Source organism: Trachurus japonicus, chromosome 24, assembly GCF_045865225.1.
Source record: "Trachurus japonicus isolate A0001 chromosome 24, Traja_1.0".
Lineage (NCBI taxonomy): Eukaryota > Metazoa > Chordata > Actinopteri > Carangiformes > Carangidae > Trachurus > Trachurus japonicus.
The window spans coordinates 9,399,583-9,417,153 of NC_140930.1; the positions used below are offsets into that span (position 1 = coordinate 9,399,583).

General features: G+C 41.5%; 2 protein-coding genes across 2 annotated transcripts in view; both read right to left on the minus strand.

Annotated features, from left to right (window-relative positions):
* Positions 1 to 567: 567 nt before the first annotated feature.
* lrp11 (low density lipoprotein receptor-related protein 11) lies at positions 568 to 11,785 on the minus strand. Its single transcript, XM_085771808.1, has 9 exons — positions 10,853 to 11,785; positions 9,119 to 9,276; positions 7,445 to 7,586; positions 7,215 to 7,340; positions 5,570 to 5,770; positions 2,087 to 2,254; positions 1,927 to 1,983; positions 1,262 to 1,354; positions 568 to 1,079 (listed from the first exon to the last, which is right to left on the minus strand). Exons 1-9 carry the CDS (start codon positions 11,499 to 11,501, stop codon positions 925 to 927), a joined length of 1,749 nt encoding a protein of 582 aa, XP_085627934.1. The 5' UTR covers positions 11,502 to 11,785; the 3' UTR covers positions 568 to 924.
* Positions 11,786 to 12,538: 753 nt separating this feature from the next.
* map3k5 (mitogen-activated protein kinase kinase kinase 5) overlaps positions 12,539 to 17,571 on the minus strand; it is a 97,385-nt gene continuing 92,352 nt past the window's right edge. Inside the window, 5 exon segments of the mRNA XM_085771705.1 lie at positions 12,539 to 13,811; positions 15,042 to 15,118; positions 15,419 to 15,534; positions 16,456 to 16,568; positions 17,266 to 17,509. Coding sequence (XP_085627831.1) covers positions 13,751 to 13,811; positions 15,042 to 15,118; positions 15,419 to 15,534; positions 16,456 to 16,568; positions 17,266 to 17,509 — 611 coding nt within the window. The 3' untranslated portion in view covers positions 12,539 to 13,750.

Consider the following 17,571-nt stretch of genomic DNA (forward strand, 5'->3'; position numbering starts at 1 on the left):
CCGGTCACGTCCGCTGTTTTGCTGAGCCTCCTCCCGTTCGTGCATTTGAAGACTTTGATAATCAATCAGTGGATCGATGGATTACCATAACGGACCCCAGAATGCAGCGATGGACCAATCAGAGAGCAGCATCCGATAGAGCCGTGTAACAATGCATAATAATCGCGATAATCATAATACCGTGATTATTTCTCTGACAATAATCGTACCAAGAAAATCTATAATCGTGACATCCCTATAAAGATAAGAATTCCCTTCAGCGATTGGTCATTCCTATAAAATTGGAAGTGACGTCATCTAAAAATTCAGTTTTACGGCACATTACTGTTGTAACTCAGTACTCAATCAGTACACGTACGATTCTTGTGAGTAAGACGCTCGATAACTCGTATCTTTCTCAGAAGTCGACTCTTCGCAGTGTTTTTTTTAGCCATTTTTTGTCTCTGAAGAACTTTCAAATATGCTGGCTTTATATAGACACAAAGCACGGCAACAAAAATTGTGTCTTTTAATAAAAAAAGTACGATACCAAAATGACCCAATACTCAATTTCTTATGTATTTTAGAAGGAGAAACTCTAAGAAGCTTGGTAAACGCGGCCCCCGAATATTTCATCATGTTTTCACAATCAGAAGCGTGAACTCACGAGCATCTAGTATGCGTCATTGGTTTGGACGACAGCGTCTATCAGCAGCAGATTCATCAGTCGGGGGGGGGGGGTCAGTGTGGGGTTGTCGGGGGAAACGTTCATGACAGCAGAGAGTTGGGATGTTTCCAGCCTCCACAGCGAGGACGGATCAGAAGAAGAAGTCCAGGCTCGGCGCTCTGGATGATGAGTCTCTTTGTCGGTCAGATGTCCGTCCGTCGGTGGTTCTTTTTTAAAATTTGGTTTCCGGCCACCTGATTGGTCGGCTGCTCCTCCCTCTACAGGTACATGCCGTTGATGAGGTAATCCGACTCCTCCGTGGTCAGCGGCCGCGCCTTCTTCAGCTTGTGGCGGACGAGTCTGAGCCGACAGCCGATCATCAGCAGCAGCAGAGCGGTGATGAGGAGGCCCAGGGCCAGAGGGAGGATGGCACCTAGAGGAGGAGGAGGAGGGGGAGGAAGAGGAGGAGGAGGAAGAAGAGGAGGGGGAGCAAGAGGAGGAGGAGGGGGAGAAAGACGAAGAGGAGGAGGAGGAAGAACCCAGGTGGTCAGTGATGAACCAGGACAGGAAGCAGAGGAGGAGGAGGAGTGAGACGTGTGGCGTGTTGAGAGTTACCTGACTCTGGGACCGGATGTCCTCCCTTCGCTGAGAGCGGTTTGGAGACGGGAACGTCGCTGTCTGGTTGGCTCTGGGAAACTTTAGGAGCAGCTGCAACAACAACAACAACAATAATAATATAGTTTAATACAGTTTAATATAGTATAGATTATAGTAAATTAAAGCAGAAGTAAGCGATCCGGTCGTTTTGGGTAATGCTGCGTTCCAGGCTGGCTTTTGAAACCGTAAATTACAGCTTCAAGTCACGACTTACGACTTTGTAGCGTTCCAGGCAACCCACTCGTGTTTTTCCGACCTGTTTTACCTGTGAAAGTCACTATAACGGCCACTCGTAACTTCCGACAGTCTTGTCAGCCGATGGAGTTAGCAGCCCCCGCCCTCGTCCCTACGTCACCACATTCAGGCGCATCCCTTGGCTGCACACACAGCCCTTCATGCCGTTCTCTCTCCTCATTGGATAAAACTTGTAGGATACGAGAAAAGTTTTCTCCTCGGCTTACAGCAGAGCAGAGCAGAGTGACTGACCCGTGTTTCGGTCCAAACACTCTATGTAAGTGATTGCTGTCGGAAGATATAACTATTTAAGACTTATATTAACACAAAAATATCGCTTACTTCTGCTTTAATAACATGATATTGAAGCTTTTCTCCCGTGTTGTTACCTATCTCCGTCTGTTTGGTGACGGGAGGAGCCGCAGTCGCTGGTTTGAAAACTGGACCTGAAAGATATTTCCATTTATTTAATAATAATTTAAAACAGTTTTATGTTACAGCAGCAGAAAAAAAGAAAGAAAGAAAGAAGGACAAGAGATAAATTCTCACTTTTCTGGATGCATTCACTGACACAGTCTGATTCCTGGAGGAAGTTGTTGTGGTTGCCCTGGCAGCCGCCGTACAGGAAGTGTTTGCACTCTCCTGCGTTCTGGTCGTAGTACCAGCGGGGGAATGTTCCTTTACACGGTCCCACGACCGGAGCGGCGGAGCACGGATCTGCAGGAACAGACACAGAAACATTTACATTTATTACTGACTTCATGGACTCATGTACGGATCTTCGCCCTCGAGGACGAGTTAGTACGACTGAATGGAGCTAGGACCGTGCAGCTCTGAACAAGTTGAACAACTGATTAGTCGTTATTCTACAGCAACTTTGATAAATCATACATTTATGTTATATACCATTAGGGATGTCACGATTATACATTTTCTTGGTACGATTATTGTCAGAGAAATAATCACGGTACTACGATTATCACGATTATTATGCATTAATTAATTTCACAACAATATGAATGTGTAAAATCAAATATAGTCAAAATATAACTACATTACTCATTGTTTACACAAAATATTTCAAGTATCTATTAATATATGACCAATTATTAATCCCCAGGGGAAACATTTGAAATATTCAGGTCATAAACTGTCATCTATACCAAATGTTTACGTTTATTTTAATCATTTTTTGTTTTGTTTTGCTTTTTTTATTATTAAAAATGACACGCTAACATTTAAATTCCTACCAATTCAATGTTACGTTAGTTAAATGGACCAGTATCTGTGCGTTTACCTTTATTTTTGCGCACATCTGCCAATATGGTTCCAACATAATCTTTTTTGGGAAGTGACGGTATTTAGGAATCTTTACGATTAAATAATTGTGCCGTTTAATACCGCGATTAATTGTGAAAACAAGTAATTGTGACATCCCTATATACCATAATAATATATAATATGAGAAAGGCTGCAAAATGAATCGCAATGTAATCCAAATCACCAAGCGCAATATTCAAATCACCAGAGGGCAAAAGGTCAAATGTGTCACAAAAAAAGAGCACGAGATACCGGGGAGTCGGGACTGAGGCCAGGTGTTTGGTTCCTGTGTTTTTTAATGACCACTGTGATTGGCTAATGTGTGTACAAACCTTAAACATCCCATAATATGCGTCTTCTCATGAAATGATTGTGACAATGCGATTTATTCTTGAGTATTTATATACTGTATATATTCGGGGCTGTTTTGCCTTTTTTAAATTTTTTTTTATACAACTGCAGTGAGGACTGAAGCCTGCTCTACCCACTGTGCCACACGGCGCCCCCCAATGCAACTTATTCTTGATAGATGAAATGTATAATATTCATCTTAAAACTCTGTTGATCAACCTCTTCCAAACTGAAAATGAAACCACAATTCACCTTTATGATAGGAATAAAAAGAGGAATGTGTCTGTAAACAAAATTATTCCAACTTTATGGGAAAACTGTGGACCTTAGTCCTCAGAGTCACCTGGACCACGATGTACAACATATTTCTAGCGCGGTCTGAGTTTTTTTTTTTTTTTTTGTGAAATGAAAAGACTCCTGAGAAAAACACCAGAGCCGACTGCACCGATAGTGTGTGTGTGAGGGTGGGGGTGGTGGGGGCACGGCGTCGGCCTGGTGCAGGGATCAGGTGGCCGAGGGGACAGAGGTGCTTTGTTCGAGCACTCAGAGAGAGAATGAAGGCCGGAGCTGCTTTCCCAGGCAGCGCAGAGCGGCGTGGAGGCTGTGACATATATACACACACACACACACACACACACTAAAACCATCTCTGCTGCTTTACAAAGAGCCACTGCACTAATGACACACTGATGGAGCATCACATTCACAGGGCTTGTGCTCATTTTAAAGGGGAACTATGCAAGTCTGGTCGCTTTTCCTCTGTTCTGCTAACCCTCCTCCCGGCCATGTGCATTTGTTTACAACGAAGCCGGCGAGAAATCAATAAATAGAGTGGTAGATAACGTTATATATATCATATACGATGTTACAATATGTATATTTGTGTAGTTTAATCTGTCATAAACAAGAATAAACAAGGGATTATGGGTTACGAGTGTGTTTGTGTCGTGGTGCTGCAGAGACGAGAGCTGGGACACCGGGTCGTCATAATTAACGTTCCACTGTCCACTGCAGCATGTGAATGCAATGAAAAGAATAAAATCTGAGCCAACCAGCTATCTGTTAAAATGTTGTCCAGTTTAATGTTTTTGGCCATTAAAGACCCCTCAGTTCAAGATTTCAACTGTGATTGGGCATTAAACAGGTGGTTGACCTGTTCAGATGGGTTTAACTGCTACTGGTCAAATAATGTGAAATAGCATTTAATTTTACATGTCTGCAATGCCATTTAAATGTAATTATAGATAATAATAAATACTGTTGTATATAGTCAACAGGAAGGATTTTAGTAAGATATAAGCCATGAGCGAAAGTATGCACCACACAGCCAGAAAAAAAAACCTAGGCAGGGCAAGTAAGAATTTAGATGGGGCAAGTAGATTTGAGAAGTACTTGCCCAACAGTCGGACCCTGTACATCAGGGGTGTCAAACATGTGGCCCGGGGGCCAAAACCGGCCCGCCAGAGGGTCCAATCCGGCCCGCGGGATGAATTTACCAGATGTAAAAATTACATAGAAGACAGAAGGGGCATTATGTTGTTGAAATTGTATGTAGTCTTCTCAAGAAATTTCAGGTTGGTCATAATATGTTTTGTAATAGGATAGTTCCTTAATGTAAACATCTTAATAATGCGCTTCTTTGCACTAAAACAAAGAGAAAAGTTTAGAGTTCTTATTATTTATAGGATATCATGCTATTATTTTAACAGTCTGGCCCACTTGAGATCAAATTGCACTTAATTTGGCCCCTGAACTAAAATGAGTTTGACACCTCTGCTGTACATGGAAGACAGAGAGCCTCCATTCCTCTCATTCTTACCAAACCATCACAATAACTCCAAAGCTGGTTAACTAAGGTAGAAATGTAGCAGAGTTAAGGTAACAATTCTGCATATTTCCTATTTAAAGCAGAAGTAAGCGGAATATTTGTGTTAATATAAGTCTTAAATAGTTATATCTTCCGACAGCAATCACTTCTATAGAGTGTTTGGTCTGAAACACGGGTCTGTCAGTCACTCTGCTCTGCTGTAAGCCGAGGAGAAAACTTTCCTTGTATCCTACAACCTTTATCCAATGAGGAGAGAGAACGGCATAAAGGGGCGGTCCTCTCTGTGTGTGCAGCCAAGGGATGCGCGTGAATGTGGTGACGTAGGGACGAGGGCGGGGACTGCTAACTCCATTAGCTGATAAGAAGTTAGCCAAAACGGCCGGATCGCTTACTTCTGCTTTAACAGGTGCAGCTAGTAAGTAAAAAAAAAAAAAAAAAAAAAAAGATCTGGTGGATTCTCGTCCAACCTTCACGCCCAGGTTTCTTGCTGCAGCTATTTGAGATAAAATGAGTTCAAAGTTGGACGTAATCACCTTGACTGACGGACGTCTTCTGCTGCCTGGAGCCCTGCTGAGGGGCGGTGCCGTCCTGAAGCGGTACGACGCTCTCGATGGTTTTCCTGGACGCGGTCTGGATCATGGAGACATCCTCGGCCCGCTCCTCCGTCTGGGCGCCGGGCCGCCGGTCGCCTGGCAGGTCCACGGGGTGGGTCACCGACTTCCTGCTGCTGTCGACTGCAGACGCCACAGAGAAACAGATGGACGGCGGTGGGTTAGATCTGTGTGTGTTTGCACATTAAGCACTTTTCCTTTCATGTATTCTTTTTTTAAATTTTTTTTTTTATTGAACATATGCACACATTACAGAACAGTATGGGACAAGGGGCAACAGAACAAACACACAAACAAAGACAGAACAAAACTAAAAAAAAACAAAAACCAAACAAAACACAGCTCCACCCACACCAGTACATCTTCCCCAGAATGAGGGAATAAATTAGCTCCATAAAATGCTTCTTTATAAAAGAAAAATATATATTTATATAACTGCACACCTTACTATGTCTGTTGTACTGGAAGTGAACACGTATTTAAAAAGAAACTATTTTAGATTATAAATGTGGATTTGGCTGTATAGCAGTGTTTTGTTTTCTTTAAGGAAATTAATTTTTAGATTTATGGAAATGATTAAATGTTTGTTTTAACTTTTTTGACATCAGGTATATTATAACTAATTGTATTTGTCAGTTTATGACTGAAGATGATTTCCTGTGTGTATTTTGTGTTGATCCTTGTGGACCCGAGGAAGACTAGCGGGTTACTACGGTGCCAGCTAATGGGGATCCTTAATAAACAATGAAACAATTAAAACAAAGAGCAGGGGGTGGAATTGTGATCAGGGGTATTGAGCAGGTATTTTAAGGGGTGTTGAATTTGTTGGGAATAGAAAGAACAAAAGAGGGGAAAAAAGGGATGAACAGTGATTGTAGCAGATTGTACCAATGTTTTATTGATAGTTTTGTTCTGTCGTTCCAATTGAGTAAGATTATTTTTTTTGTTGTAGAAATGAGGATGAATGTTTGAAGGTGTTTTGGGGTTGGCAAAGAGGAGAGGTCGCCGAGCAGGTGCTATGGTGGGATACTGAGGTTGTATACTTTCAATGTTTTCTGAAATTACCCGACGTAATTTTTTTTTTTTCTCTATTATTATTATTGTTTCTTGTTTTTTCTTTCCCTGCAAGTGGCAATGCGTCGCCTAGCATTGTCACCTGCATTATTATCTATTTATTTTCATTTTCTTTCTTCTTTCTCTTTTCTTTCTCTGCAGGTGGCAATGCGTCGCCTAGCATTGTCACCTGCTGAGCAATTTGCAACAATGTAATTGTAATTGCTGCTAACACCCTATGGAGGTTATTGTCTATCGTTTTAAATGTCTGAGTGTAATTTTATTTGTTTGTGTACCATGGGACCACGGATGGAAACTAGCTTTCTAGCTAAATCCGACATATTTACGTACAGCAAATAATTGTTTTTTTGTATGTTCATGAATATGTGGAGTCCCATCTCAAATAAACCAATAAATGAAATGAAATGAAATAAAAGACCGCGCTGACTGAATAATGATTAAAAAATATATATATATATACTGTATATGTATCTGAATAGGAAATGTTCCTCACAGTTTGGACAGAAGTCTTCGTCAGAGCGGTCTGGACAGTGCTGCTTCCCATCGCAGGCGTAGGTGATGTCGATGCAGCAGCCGTCATCACACTTGAACTGGTAGTTTGAACAGTGACCTGTGCAAACTGTGGACAAAACACACATCAAGCTCAGCTACACATGATTACTTCAAACAAAACACACACACACATCAACGCTTTATGTTTCTGGTGAGCAGTGAGCACGTCACCTTCTGCTTGGTGTTTCGGCGCCAGCACGGTGACGGAGACGTTGTCGGAGCTCTTCTGGCCGGCGCTGTCGGTGACGGTCATCTGGAAGGTGTACACTCCCTCCTGGAGACCGCTGATCTTCAGAAGACCTGGATGAGTCGCCTTCAATATGATATGATATGAAAAGAGACAGATAGAAATAAACTGTATGAGCACAGACTCTAGTTTCTGAGAGTCTACAAGCTCATTGTTACTTTTTAAAACTTAACTGACTTGTAGTTAGAGCTGCTATAAATGATCGATTAATCGAACAATAATCGATTATTAAATTAATCATCAACTGGTTTGATAATCCACTAATCGGTTTGGGTAGTTTTTAAAGAAAAAAAGTCAAAATTCTCAGATTTCAGCTTCTTTAATGTGAATATTTCTGGTTTCTTTGTTCCTTTATGACAATAAACTGAAGGTCTCTTTGGTTTGTGGACAAAACAAGAGATGTGAGGACGTCATCTTGTGGTTTGGGAAACGCTGATTGATATTTCTCAACATTTTTTAACATTTTATTGACCAAACAACTAATCGATTAAAAGTTTAAATAATCGACAGATTCATCGATAATGAAAATAATCGTTAGTTGCAGCCCTACTTGTAGTGTAACCTGAATGTTTTTATGAGCTCCTGCTGTGTATTCAGTCATGCAGACTGTGTTGTTGGCGTGATGTATCCTCAAGACATCTGTGTCCACACCACCATGGAGCTAAAAGGAATTTTCTTTGTGGATTTCAATGCATTCAAAATAAAAAAGTCTTTTGAGGATGCACTGGTCGCCTTCGGCTTTGGGCTTGCATCTCTGCTCGCTTATTTCTCTTCTTCCATTGTCTGATGCACAATATGAGTATAAAACAACTCAAATAACAGCACCAGACATGTGGATGAAATGCTAATTTTAACATATAAACACATGAAAAATGTAAATGTTTGTATTGCAACATCCAAATCAAACAGCCCCGATAACTGATTGGCAACACTGTCCAGTGTCAAAGTGATGTTTACAAGTCTCTGACAGAAAAGACAAGACAGTATACATTGTTATATCACCCAGATTTAATCTAAAGACTCAACAGTGACATGTCTTTTCAAACACAATGTCTCTGTTACTCAGTTTCATCCACAAGCGTTTTAACCGGGAGCTATTTTCTGTCGACAGCAGGCGTGAACACTGACCAAACGTGGGTCGCGTGAGTCATTATATGAAAACCTGGACATGTTGTGTTAGAGGTTTCCCATGGTGCCTCAGTGATGGCTGCGATCAGAGGGCAGGCTGTCCTTAAGGTAATGGGTAAGGTAATAAACCCTTATCTCTGTTGATACAGTCTGGTATTACAGAGCTCTTGCACACAAGCCTGCTCTCTGTTCACTTGAATGCAATGACTAATGCAAACACAAAAATGTAATTTGACTCTGATGCCTGTGACCGTCTGAACTGCAAATGCAAATGTGGAGAGTCTATGGATCAGCGAAGAACCAAACCCTCTGTTCCTCTGTTTTTTTTTCTTTTTAATGACATTTACATCAAATTCAATTAAGCGGAGCAGCTACAGCAAACTGCACCTGCACCCAAATGAAAACAGTGCACTGTCTCTGTGCTGTTAAAAGGCCCTGGCTACTGTACAATATGTGACATAAACACAGACCTTCATGTTGATGGCCGTGTCCCCTTTAACTAGAGTCCACTCGTAGTGGGTGATGCTGCGGTCGTCCACACTGTCCCGACCATCGAGGACGGCCCAGTCCGTGGGCAGCTGGATCACCACATCCTGTCCGGCGTCGCTGCGAGGAGGCTCGTCCACCTCTGCAAACAGGAAACACTCGGTTATATGGGATCTGTGATCTGCACTCCGTCTCAATGTTCTGTCTTTTTGCACATTAAGTCTTGTTGTATTTGATTTTATAGTGACATTTTGTATTTTGTATCTATCTATTCATTATCTTACAGCTCTAACTCTATATTTCATTTAATAATATCCACTGTCCACTCTGCCTGGAAATAGTGGATGCTGGAAAGCAGCAGTAAAACACACAGGAAAAAGAGAAATGTTGTCATACAAACACCTGCTGCTGGTCTCAGAGCTTTGATCTAATTTTGCAAGACTGGAAACCTAAAAGGCAAATCATTAACCCACGCCGCGTGCTCTGTCAAGATAAGTAGCAGCTTCCAGTGGCAAATCCTCACGCGCTGAGCTCTGTGCAACAGTTAGAAAACTGATATATCACTTAATATGTGGTCTAACAAATCTTATTGAAACGATCCATCTCTTTAACTGGGGAAAATTAAACAGAGAAACCTCAGATTATACCTCACCCTCACCATTTGTTATTGCATAAACCTTTCCAACATGGCCGTGCACAGTAAATAAAGGCGAATCAGTCTTTTTTTGTTTGCTGCATAAGAAGATTAGCACGCTACTGAATTATTAAGCAACATTTCCAGTTACCATCATGAGTCACTACAAATCCCTGCTGTGCTGGTTCATCCTCATTCACTTCCCTTGACAAATAAATATCAGTTTTATTTTCTAGATCTGCGTGTTAGTTTAAGCTAAAAGAAAAAAACTGAATATGCCCATTCATTAGTTGTGTTTTAATTTGATTAAGAAGGGTCAAAGCCTTAATTAAAGGCCCACTAGGTACAGTTATAAATACTGAAACCTTTGCTTTGTGCTTGTTATACAATTGTAGATGTTTTGCATTTGTTCCAGCAGTGTAAGTGGGTTGTTAAGTTGTCAGTCATTAACATGTTAATAGTTAAGCAGCATGTTTATCTGGTTGTTAACTGATTGGTCATGGTTCACTTGTTGAAGCTCACCCAAAGGCTGTCGGTTAGACATCCATACACAGTCCCAACATAAATAAATAATAAAAAGCACAATATATTATTCAACTTACTAGGAAAAGGTGTGTTTATAGCAAACTGTGAGATGAGTGCACACTTTTAGTCCACTTTAGTAAGTATTAATACATTTAATACTCATTCCTTTTTTATTTTTCTATTATTCAACTTTTGCTATATTTATGTTTTTTGCTTCCTTTACTTTTAAAATTACAAAATTGATGTCTGATTGAACTACAGTATGTGACAATGGTCTAAAACACACAACAACATGTAGGCCTGTACTTCGCTCTGTTTATCTCTCTCCTGCCTACAAATGTTTGCTTGTCTTAAAAGGCCCTATAAATAATTTTCTAGGACATTTTTGTTCTCGTTTTCCATGACGCCTGGGAACCCTGATGGTAGGTTAGAATAACATGATCTGCCTTGTCCCCTATACAGATACATAATGATTAATAATGTGGACTTATTGATGGTATCAGGTTATGTTGCCATCAGCAGCAGCAGCAGCAGCAGCAGCAGCAGCATCCTTCCTCACCTTGTGCATCCCCCTCCTCGGGCAGCAGCCCTTCCCCGGGCCTCCTGGCTGCACCGCCGGATGATGATGATGATAATGATGATGATGAGACGGGGAGACTGTGGTGGTGTCCCAGCGTCGAGTTGGCGGTGCGGCTGTAGCTGGTGAAGCCCTGCTGCGGAGCGAAGGAACAGACATTTTTGTTCCTGTAGGTGCAGTTGAACAGGTAGCAGTTGAGGCTGGCCCCGGGCTGCCTCACGTCCTCCTCCTCCTGCTCCTGGACCAGGGCCACGGTGCAGTGGGGCTGGGAGCAGCAGGCGTGCAGGCAGTCCCTCCAGCTGTACACCCGCTCGGGAGCCAGCAGGAAGGCGGCCCCTTGCTCCACGGAGGCCTTGGCCCGGATGATGCTGTCACCGGCGGCGTCGAAGTCGCCCACGCAGGAGTCGACAATCACATCGCCGCCCGCCGCCGCCGCCGCCCTGTACGCCTGGTCCTGCTGCTGCAGCTGCTTGCGGAACTCCTCCAGCAGCTCCTCCACCCCGGAGATCTTGGACTTCAGGTCGGAGATGGGAGAGGAGGAGCGCGGCGACGAGGCGGCAGCGGCAGCTCCGACGGCGAGGAGCAGCAGCAGCAGCGGCCGCGGAGGATGATGCTTCAGCGGCAGAGCCATGTTGTTGTTCACGCAGCTACACGGCGGCTCCCTCTGCCTCCCGCTGCTCTCTCCGACGCATGGAGGGGGGGCTTCACTTCACCTCACTGCCAGTCAGAGATGCTGCCCCTCCTGATGAAACAATAAAACACCCGCTACACTGACACAAAACCGTATTTTTTTGTGTTTTTCTTTCTTTTTTTTTTTACACGACAACCGCCGGAGAGACGGAGGTAACGGCTAGTCCTCCTCCTCTGACGATGCTGAAAAGTGTCGTTGTCATGGTGAGGAGGGGGAGAGCAGGGAGACGGCCGCGAGACCGGAACGAACGTTGGGCTGCTGCTGACGTCACCGGTATGAATAAATATGGCAGGCAGGAAGCAGCTCACCTGTTCCTTAGATAAACAAACACACACACAGAAGAAACCTGCTGTACTGCCTCTGTACAGGAGAGGACGCAGATATTTAATCAAAAATATTTATTCAGATACATTTAATTTTATTTATACAGTTGTGTGTGCTTATAGATAACTGTGTTTGTTTAAAATATGACAAATATGAGATGAGTGCACACTTTAGTAAGTATTTAAATACATTTAATACTCATTCCTTTTTTATTTTTCTATCATTCTATTTTTCAACTTTTGTTATATTTATGTGTTTTGCTTACTTTACATTTAAAAGACAATATGGATGTCTGATTGAACTATGATAATGGTCTAAAAACAAACACACAAATGTATGCCTGTACCTGGCTCTGTTTATCTCTCTCCTGCCTACAAATGTTTGCTCGCCTTGAAAGGCCCATTATAACCTGCAGTCATTTGAACAGCACCAGTTGGACCAGGATTGGCTCTATATGCTCTATTTACTTTTTCTAAAGCCCTAAAGTTTCTATATTGTCATGTTTTCAGGCACTTAGTCACATCAAGATGTAATTAGATCTCAATTAGTGGGTCTACTACTTGGTTATTACAGTTTTATCACTGTGCTCTACAAACATAAATGTTATGTAACAGATGTATGAACTACATACGATGTAAAAACTACAATATCTGTTTCACAGTTTCAAGATGAAAAGTTTTATTTAACAATATGACACAAAAATCTTGAATCATTTTAGATATGAAACAAAACGGACACGCTGCTCATGATTAGTTTTCCCCGCATTTCTGACATCTTGTTAAAAAAAAAAGTCAAGGCTCTTCCATGTGAAATTTGTTTGCATTTCATATTTCATTACAACACACGTGATTGATATTATCTACACAAGCAAGATAAACACAATTTTGTCAGTGTACAACAACAAAAACAGAGCAAATGATCTGACATTATATTAATTACTAACTGAATATTATCTCCTATGATTTGTGACACTAGAAGATACAATAATATCCAATTTATGCTTCACGTGTTCATCAAAGACTCGCTCCAGTCCCCATGGAGATTGAACGGTGCTTATCAATATATTTTTTAAAGTACATAAATGTTGTTCACATATAATTTTATAGCACAATATTTACATGTTGCTGAAAAATAAAAATGTAGATTCCTATTATAAAAGGAAATGTGAAAAAAATCCACAATTTAAATAAGTCTCAGTACAGATAAAAAAAAAAAAAAGAGGGCATGCACTGACATCCTTCAGATTACCATGACAATTAAATTAAAAATCCATTTAAATAAAGTAGTGACAAGATGCCTATGATATGATAAAAATCTTAGTACAGATGCATTTGAATGTAGTATTTTGTATCTCAGGCTTGTATTAGAAAAAAGTCAGTCTCCAGCTGTGTAAACGTGACAGGAGAAAAATGTTTTTTTGACAGTTTTCAAGATTTTAATGACAGATTTTCTTGTTTTTTTCCACCAAAGTTGTCTTTTTTTTCTCCTTTTTTTTTTAAATGCACCTGTAACAAAAACAAAAAACAAAAAAGCGGTGTTGTGTCCATCAGATATAACAAAACTAGTGGCACTTCTTAGTAATTGTTGCTTTCAAAATGACCTCATATCCAAAAGTCTTTGTTTCAGAATTATAAAACACTACAAGAACACCGGGACTGGGAGATTTGTTGTTGTTGTTGCTGTTGTGGTTGTTGTTGTCGTCGTGTGAATGGAAAGCTGCTCTGCTCGCATGGTGGTGGGTGAAAACACAGGTTCTTCTCCTTAAAAAGTCTTTGCTCTTATAAATACTGAGGTAAAGAGGAGAATACTGAGTAAATCGGGACAAAGGTCCTGGCTTCTCTGAGTGGTTGTCGCCACTTAAGGCCTCAGGTTGGCTTCTGCCTGTAGTCTGTGATGGCCTTCCATAGTTTACACAGGATCCCACCTCTGACAGGAAAACAGTGAAAAGACCGTTAGCTCAGAATATACAGCAGAGACTGAAAGTACATACTACATTATACACTGTTGCCCATTAAAAAAAAGTTCTGTCTTGATTGATAAAGTGTATATCTTCTCAAAAATGTATTGATCTATCTCTTCCAAACACATTGCTGTGAAAATTAAACCACAATTAATATTTATAATAGGAATAAAAAGAGAAATGGGACTGAAAACAAAATTATTCCAACTTTATGTGCAACAGTGTAGTTATCCAATTTAAAACAAGTTCTGCAAGAAGTATTTTTGCTGTCTGAAATTTCCTTTTCTAACATTTTACTGAGAGTTAAAGGGACAACGAGGAGTTTTGGAAAAGCGAAGCGTTTTCACACTACATTTATGAGCCTCCGCGCGCACCGTAAAATTCTTTTGACCGGCGCAAGACAGACTCATGTTTTCATTCATCAATAATTAAAGTCAGAGGTTCGAAGAGGTTCACATACCGTTGTAGTTCTGACCATAAACGGCGATTCAGCTACGTTATTCTCATGACTCGTTGCGAAACTGAAAGTAAAGAAATGCTGGTCGGCTCGACCAGCATCTCCGCCACCACTAATAATAACAAAATAACGATAGAGACAAAACGATATATTTATCGAAAATGGGCCCATTAACAAGTGTGGGTAGCGTAGATTCATCCACATTAACGTGAGACTTTTTTATAACCGATTAGAAACTCCTCGTTGTCCCTTTAATGTGAAATAAAATAAGATAGCATAGCATTGCATAGCATAGCACAATATGCACTCATACTCTAGTCTTCCATAAATGGGAGAATTTTAACCTTCTTTATTAGTAACACTCATCGAAACAGGTTTACAGATATGATGTAATCAGCTTTATCAATCTTTGTGTGATCCACATGAGCTTTCTTAGATTTCATATTTAGACTGAGCTCTGAGAACTACATCCACAATCAAACCGGTGTCACCTCTGAAACCACTGTCAAAGCTTGTACACACAGTTTCACTCTAATCCCGACAAAGCAAAATGTGCTCACAGTGATTAAACCTGATCTTAAGTGCCTATCTAAAGTAAACCTACAGTATGAATGAACTCTGTATGCTGTTAGACACAGACCTCTGTGTTTCCGGGCATTAGCGGGCTACAGGTAAAAGTGTCATCATGTATTAATGTAACTAAATAAACACACAGAAGTAACAAGGAAAAGGAAATCACCTCAGTCTTAGACACTTCAGGTCGTCTCTCGTTACATCATGGAGGATGTCGTTCAACGTATACTCCTCATTCAGTATCTGAGGAAACAGAGAGGATAAAGTGAGATGCTCAGCTCAGAACTCAAAACTACATGAATATAAACGTTGTATCTAAACAAACTCTGTAACACACCAAAAAAATGTTATGAGTATGATAAACGAGACGCAGTGATTGAATCAGTATGCACCAGACACAGTGTGGACCAGACTTCACGTTAAGGATAAATCCGTGTGCTCTTATCGCTGATGCATAAGTCACATTAGTCAAATGCTGATGAGGACGACCATGGTACGACAAACAACCGGCTGTGTGTGTGTGTGTGGTGTTCGAGGACTCACTTTTTCTATGGCGTCCTGGTCGGCACCGCACGTGGTCAGCCAGCTGGTCAGCTCCGAGTCTTCATGTCTGTCTGGAGTCTGACTCGTCTGATCCTCGGGGGCCGACGGGGGGGCGTCTGTCAGAGGAGAGAGCGAACAAACAGACAGACTACTTTAGCTCCTTTGACTAAATCATCTATTTATTATATTGTAACATGGGTCAGAAAAATGTCACAGTTTGAGTCATGTACAGTCTAACATGTATTTTTCATAACGTATAAAATACTTTTTCCCTACTGTATGTCTTGCAAATACTTAAAGCATGACCATTATACATACGCATTGTAATGATACTGACTCACAATAGTAAAATGTGTACATAAAAGCAAAACATACTCTGCATGTAGGCAGATATGCATAAAGAAAGCTGCATGGCATTCATTTGTATTTTTAAAACAATAATGAAGCAGATGTGTTTACATCCAGTACATCCCTGAAAGTAGGTTATGGTTAAATATTTAATTAAATTAGGCTTGAATCTACATATACGCAATTGAAAGATCATATTAAAATGCTAAGCTGCATTTTTTGCATATTTGCATGTTTTATACAATGATTTTTTTTTAAATATTCAAGTTTTTGAGGATTTGTTTACAGCTATAATTTATGATAATATCATTTTAAAACATATTGTTATGTTACACTGCACTGCACATACTGCCGATAAGGAGTGTTTACTGACTTTATGGGGGGGGAAAAAAATCAATATCAAGTGATATGATGTTACCGTTGATAGATATTAATTCTCAAATATTGATAATGATATCTATATTTGAAGCGTCAGAGTCAGAATCACAGTCTGCTCCTCCTGCAGGTGATTAAAGTGGATCTGTTCATAAATGACTTAACGTGCTGCAGGGAAAACGAGTCTAATGCAACTTTAGGTGAATGTTTCAGTGTTTCTCTGTGTTTTCGTGCCTCCTGCAGAGTTCACAGAACGAGCGGAGCCGGTTCTACCTGCAGTCAGTGTGAAAGTTAAATCAGAGACAATCACAGACCTGTGGGCTCAGATCGCAGCCTCAGTAGTCTGATCTCCTGCTCTCTCTCCTCCAGCACTTGTTGCAGGATGGCCTGATACTCTCGCTCCTTCTCCAGCAGCTGCTCCAGCAGCCTGAGGTCACACACACACACACACACACACACACACACACACACACACACACACACACAGCACAAGTCTTAAAGTTGATAGTTCAAAATGTTGGCAAACTGGCCCATTGCCATAATTCCTATAGTCTTAGCTGTAGGTTCATTACCTTTAATTGTCGGTGCAAGCTATTTTTAGAACGGCGGAGCAGAGCCGCGAGCTGCTCAGAGCTACGTTACGGAGGCTCATGGGATTTCTTGGTTTCCCTCATCAAACTCATCAAATACACAATCCAACAACTCCAAAACGCTCTGGTGGACAAGTTGTGACCTGCACATTCACCACGCTATGAGATAATAACAGAACGTTATGAGACGGAGTTGTTTTAGAGGTAAATTCATGCAAAACCGCTGATGTGCGTTCCCGTCTGAGGCAGTTTTTCTGTTATTATCTCATAGCGTGGTGAATGTGCAGGTCACAACTTGTCCACCAGAGCGTTTTGGAGTTGTTGGATTGTGTATTTGATGAGTTTGATGCGGGTAACCAAGAAATCCCATCAGCCTCCGTAGCGTAGCTCTGAGCAGCTCGCGGCTCTGCTCCGCCGTTCTAAAAATAGCTTGCACCGATAAATAAAGGTAATGTACCGACTAGAGTTTAACTTCTCTCAGACACACACACAATAACACGTCTGATGGTTTATAACCACAGTGTCTACTCCTACCTGTTGGTCTCCAGCTTCATGCGGCCCAGCTCCATGCTCACCGACCGCTGTGCATTGTGGGACTCGTGTGAGACGGTGGAGCTGAGCGTGCTGACGCCCGACGTGGCCACCGTGTCGTCGTGGGCGGCGACCGGCGGCGCTCGGCTCTGGTGGGCGGAGTTTCCCTCTGGCTCGGTGTCGTCGTCGACGTCGTCCTGGTCGGCCGGGTCGCTCTCCGAGGCCAGGCTGAAGTGAGGCCTCAGCTCTGAACCAGACACAACGCACAACCGTGATCAATAACACTGCACATTGTTTATGTATGGAAAA